Genomic DNA, 5,187 nt, shown 5'->3' on the forward strand with positions numbered 1-5,187 from the left:
ATCTACACAAATGCCTGCATTACTCTGCCATAGAAAAGGGGGATAAAAGATGGAGCCCATTGCAGAGCTGCTGTAGTGGATTGCATTAGATGTTGCAATGATTTGCAGCACAGATGTTCATATAATATCCAACCCCTGCAGCTCTGTATTGAATAAAACAATACATCTTTGTCAATTTGTATGGAAGGGGGAAAATCAAGGAAAGATGGGTCAGAATAGAAACAGTGAGAGCTGCTTTTCAAAGAAAGAATCAATCTGGGTTAGAATTGTCTTATATTATACGATAAAACTATATGATGCATGAATGTAGCTACAGAGGTTTACTGCATCAACAGCTTTGTACGAGGGAAACCAATCTCATGGCATGCTCTGTATTGTAATCCACTCAATTTCATCCTGATGACTGTTGTCCACTGCAGGATTGTAAACAGCAAGCAGTAAACCAATATATTCCACTCATATTTCTGTGTTTACTCGGGCATCATGCTCTCGCCCCTTCTGAATCGGACAAATCAGCGTGCAGCCAAACAGCTTCAGGGTCCGGGCACAGCAGGGTTAATAAAAGCCAAGCGTATGGATTTTAAAATAAAGCAGAGACGGGTGGCCACGCCCAAAAATATTGAGAAAAAGACCCCCCATGGTATCTGCTCAGAGCTGAAACAGCTTGGGGACCATCGGATAGAAGCATCGGAGCCACCATTTATTAAAAATTGGGTCGATTCTTGACTACAGGAGAGCTTGTTTCAGACTTCCTGGATGTCTCATTTTTCAGGGCTAAACCCTATCCATTTGTTGAGCGAACAGAAAAATCCATTACACAATTGAATAACTGGTTTGCTGTTCCTGCATTTAATTGAGAAATTTGATTGCACAAGATGAATGTTACTTTTAGCACGGGGATCCAAATTACTAATGCACCAGGAGAGCTGAAATGCAGATCTTCTCCATGTGCACGGTGAGGCAGAGAGATCCAAGAGGGGGGTCTTTGAGAGAGAAGAGTGCGTGAGGATGTTTCTTAAACATTTCTCGTCTATCTCAGCTCCTCGGCAATAAGCCCAGTTATTTCATACTTCAGGAATGCGATTGCCTTGATGAATCAGGGAATGAAAAACACACGCAGGACGAGGAGGAAGGAATAGGTGGGCGGATGGGAAGAGAGATGATGTATTCACATTAAGGACATTAACTCCATAAGTAGCTCTCAGTCTCATCTACTGAGAGCTGCTTCAGGGGCATGGCGCTGGTCAGCCACAAATAGAAACCAGATCAGATGCAGAGCAGCAAAAATACAAAATAGAACCATTACTGTCATCTAAAAATAAAATAAAAAAAGATCTGGGTAAATATTGGACCACAGGGCCTGGTTTCTGAACATCAGACAACCCTCCGGAATCGTGGAGTGTTTGGTGTGGACAGCTTTATGTGGGAAAAGAGAAACTATAAAAACGTTGTCTCATTCACCGCTATTTCCTACCCTTGCAGTGCTTCCAACACATTCAGAAAGTCCCTTTAAAAATAGGACATGTCTGAAGGGGGCTAAAAGCACGAGGCAGTCATGATAGTACCTGGCTAGGCTCTATTCATGAGTTTTATAAACACACACCCGGAGCAGCCTCCCGTCTCCCCTGCTGCCCGCACACAGAGGACACATTCATCCCAGAGTGGGCACCATAAGGAGGCTGGAGGGGGGCGACAGACACTTCAACTTAAAGGAATTTTTCAGCCACTCTGGCTATCACTCGTGTGTTGAAGGCAGAGACACAAACACAATCTGTGCTCGTCTCAGTCTACATGTGCAGATCAGATAAAACAGAGTTAGTTGTGACATGATGAACGGTGAGTTAATGAGCCAGATCCTTGGCCGGATAAGAGCATTCCTCGCACAAACTAGGAAGGATCTTTTCAGGGCTTTTTCTTCTCACTCTACAGCCGAGGTTATGAACTTCAAAAAAGGCTTTAGACAATGTGGGGGGGCGTTTGCGTCATGTTGATTTGTCTTTTCCTGGCTCTTCTCTTTTGGGATAACACTCAGGCAGAAGCACTCTCGTCTGCACCCCTCTGCATATGAATAGCGCCCATGAAAGCATGCATCCATGGGGCGCAGAGAGGCAGAGTAGAGTTATGAATATGATAATCAGAAATGGCGTATCCAATGTGTTGTGTGAGGATTGACACTATACTCCTGGGAATACATAATGACATGGCAGGGCTGCCTTCTATGATATATGGAAAACTACCCTTCCAATGCTCCAGGATATACATTTAACTACTGGGAAACTATTGTAATATGTAAACAGACATAGTATTGGTACTATATATATATTTGCAAGTTCCTAGTTTAGTCCTATGGGTGAAATAAATATGGGTGAAAATACTTTCCTCCAAACTGGGGTCAATGGGGGGAGGGGAGCCCCATTCCTCCATTGACCACAAACTAAATGTTCAAACTCTTTAAACTACTATTAATAGTAAGAGTTTTTCTGAATAAATTAATGAGAAAAGCAGCTGTCACTCTTACTTTCTCTATGTGTAGTAATTGTATGTTATATTTCACACATTTTAGGCAGTATTAACTAACTTAAACCAGCCACAGCAAACCCTTAAGAAAAGCATGGGGGTCAATGTCGGGGTCCGCTACAATGGGTGTCTGTATTTCCAACGTTTTTACTTGTTTAACAGCCTCTGAATGAACAGGAGAAATATAAACGTATGCATACAGCCGTCTTGAAATACTACAGCGTGTTACCAACCTTGGAGGAAGATAATACCGACGGCATACATCGTATCCATCGGTGGGTTCCTCCTGGTAATCACCGCGGGGTTCCTCCTGCCTTTCCTCCTCCTGGGCTCGCTCTCTCCGGGTAGATCCATGACTGTCCTGGTGCTCGGCGGGTCCCCGGTGCGGTTCTCCGGCTGCTACGGGAGAGAGCCGTAGGGCTAAATGGGAACGGCAAAAACGCTCCGTGCGTCACCGTGTGCGTACAGGTAAACTAACCCGTGTTACCTGCGCAGGTCCCCGGGGGAGCCGGACGGCCTGTTCACCTGGTTGTTTTTGGAAACTAGCAGGAACAAGGCAGAAACATGTGCGGACCGACGCTTCGGTTTACAGGCCGTCAGACTAACGACTTAACGAGTTCAGACTGAGAAGCCCCGCCGAAAGTTTCAAGCGAAGTTTAAAACTTCCAGGTAGCTCGTGGGACAGAGGGTTGGTGTTAATTTAGTCCGCAGTGGTACATTACAACCCGGTGTTTGTTGCTGCCGTGTGCCTGCGTCCAGAGCCGCCGACCGCTGGGACAGTTCAGTCCGCAACAAGAGGGAGTTTAGGTCCGCGGTGTTTCCAAGTTGGCTTCCTCCCACTCGCCTGTGTGATGTTTTACAACTGCGTCAAGCGAGCCGAGACAATGCATACGACTTCCTGTTAGGACTTTCAAAATAAATGTAAGAAAGTGTAACTTCTTCCACATGTTATTTTAAACTGGTAGCAACCGTACTTTCTGAAAAAATAACTTGTATTACTTTCATCATAATTAAATTGGTTAAGTTTGTTTTCACTTTTGTGCTGTGTAAAGAGAATGTTGAAACGTTCATTTGCGGCATAAGTTTTTGACCATATTTGAGCATAATGCAATTTTCATTGCCTACTTGATTTTGCACATTGGTTGTGTAGGCTATATATATATTGTTTCTCTAATTGTTATTAACATTGCTATTGATATGTTTTTCAATTATGTTTTGGTGTTGTATCAGTTGAGCTCTTTTTAGTGAAGCAGTATAGACACAAATCCCAAACGTAAATGTAATTTTATTTTTTAACTCAAAATGTTCGGTATCAAGCAATGATTCTAATGTTGCTTTTACGTGTATTCTCTCTTTTCCGATAGTGCCGCTTCCGGTGCCCGTACCCGACCTGGATAAGGTATACAACAGTGCAACCCCCTGGTTCAATCTGTAAACGTCAATGTGCAGAACCTTGTTTAACTCATACACGCCTTAATTGGTATAGCATGCATATATCGCCAGTGGAGTAAATGTTTTTGGAAAATAATTCAATTTAGTTGCCATTTCAAAATAGAATTGGCCATTTTGACAGTTATGAAAAAAGAACAATTGTCAATTCACAGTGGGTATAACTATCTCTTTTATGCTATTAGAATCAGATGTTGTTAAAGTGAAATCATGTATCTTCTATTCTTGCTTTATAGCTACTCTATTAATCTCAGCAAAGCAGCACATTGTGTATATGTCCCAGTGAGTCCCCATGCCCACTGTCACCTTGAGGGGACGGCCCTGCTGTCACCGTGGTAGAACAGTGTGTGGGCCCTGCTGCTGGTCCAGCTGGCACATAGATGTCTGGTAGAAACATGCAACTGGACTGAAGGCTTTAGGAATGAGCTGTACAATCGAAAGAAGAAAACATTATTACTTTCATTCGAAAATGAACTCTGCATGACAGCTCTCTGTAGAACGAAACCATCCTTCGGTCGGTAAATTCAAAGTGATGAATAGTGGAAGCTCCACATTAAAGTACTGACAAAGTGAAAGATTACCAGAGAGCCGAGAAACCCCGGGCTGACCTCCACAAAGAGGAGGGAAAACTCTACCCGTGATATATCACAACTTGGCAAGGCATCAGGGTACACTCATTCAAACACTGACATTTAAGGACTACCTTCATGGAATTTGTGGGGGGTTTTCTGCTTCTTTTCTGAGTGTTATATAGGTGTATGTATGTTACTGGTCTGTAAAGCCTAAAATCCAAACGTTTCTCTACCCACACTCCTGCATGAATTGCCTCGATTGGAGTCCTTTGTTTACTTCGGTAACATAATGACATCCCATATGTAAAAGTTGCGCTTCTATTGGCTGCTACCAATAGATTGGCTACTATTGGCTAGCGCTCCAACACACTAGAAAGATGATAGGCTGGACATCGCTTAGTGGTTCCCCAATCAAAACACAGCCGGCCAGCTAACCGATCAGAGCAGACTGGGCTCTGGTTTCAGACAGAGGGTGAAAAGACAGGCAGTATGAGAAAAATAAAGAGCTTTTTGAACATTAAGGCAAGTAAACATGTCACAGTAGAGGCACAAAACACAAGTATGAAACCTGAAAACAAGCATAATATAGGGCCCCCTTTAAACCAATTTCTTTTTACAAATTCCCCCCCAGAAATAAGAATGAACGACA

The 5,187-nt window shown here is 43.2% G+C and overlaps 1 protein-coding gene across 1 annotated transcript in view; it reads right to left on the reverse strand.

Annotated features, from left to right (window-relative positions):
• ptk7b (protein tyrosine kinase 7b) overlaps positions 1-3,387 on the reverse strand; it is a 77,391-nt gene extending 74,004 nt beyond the window's left edge. The window contains exon 1 of the mRNA XM_079687285.1: positions 2,751-3,387. Within this exon, the coding sequence (XP_079543411.1) occupies positions 2,751-2,871 (121 nt within the window). The 5' untranslated portion in view covers positions 2,872-3,387. The remainder of the gene's footprint in view (positions 1-2,750) is intronic.
• Positions 3,388-5,187: the final 1,800 nt, after the last annotated feature.

The sequence above is a fragment of the Notothenia rossii genome (assembly GCF_949606895.1).
Source record: "Notothenia rossii genome assembly, chromosome: 6".
Classification (NCBI taxonomy): Eukaryota; Metazoa; Chordata; class Actinopteri; order Perciformes; family Nototheniidae; genus Notothenia; species Notothenia rossii.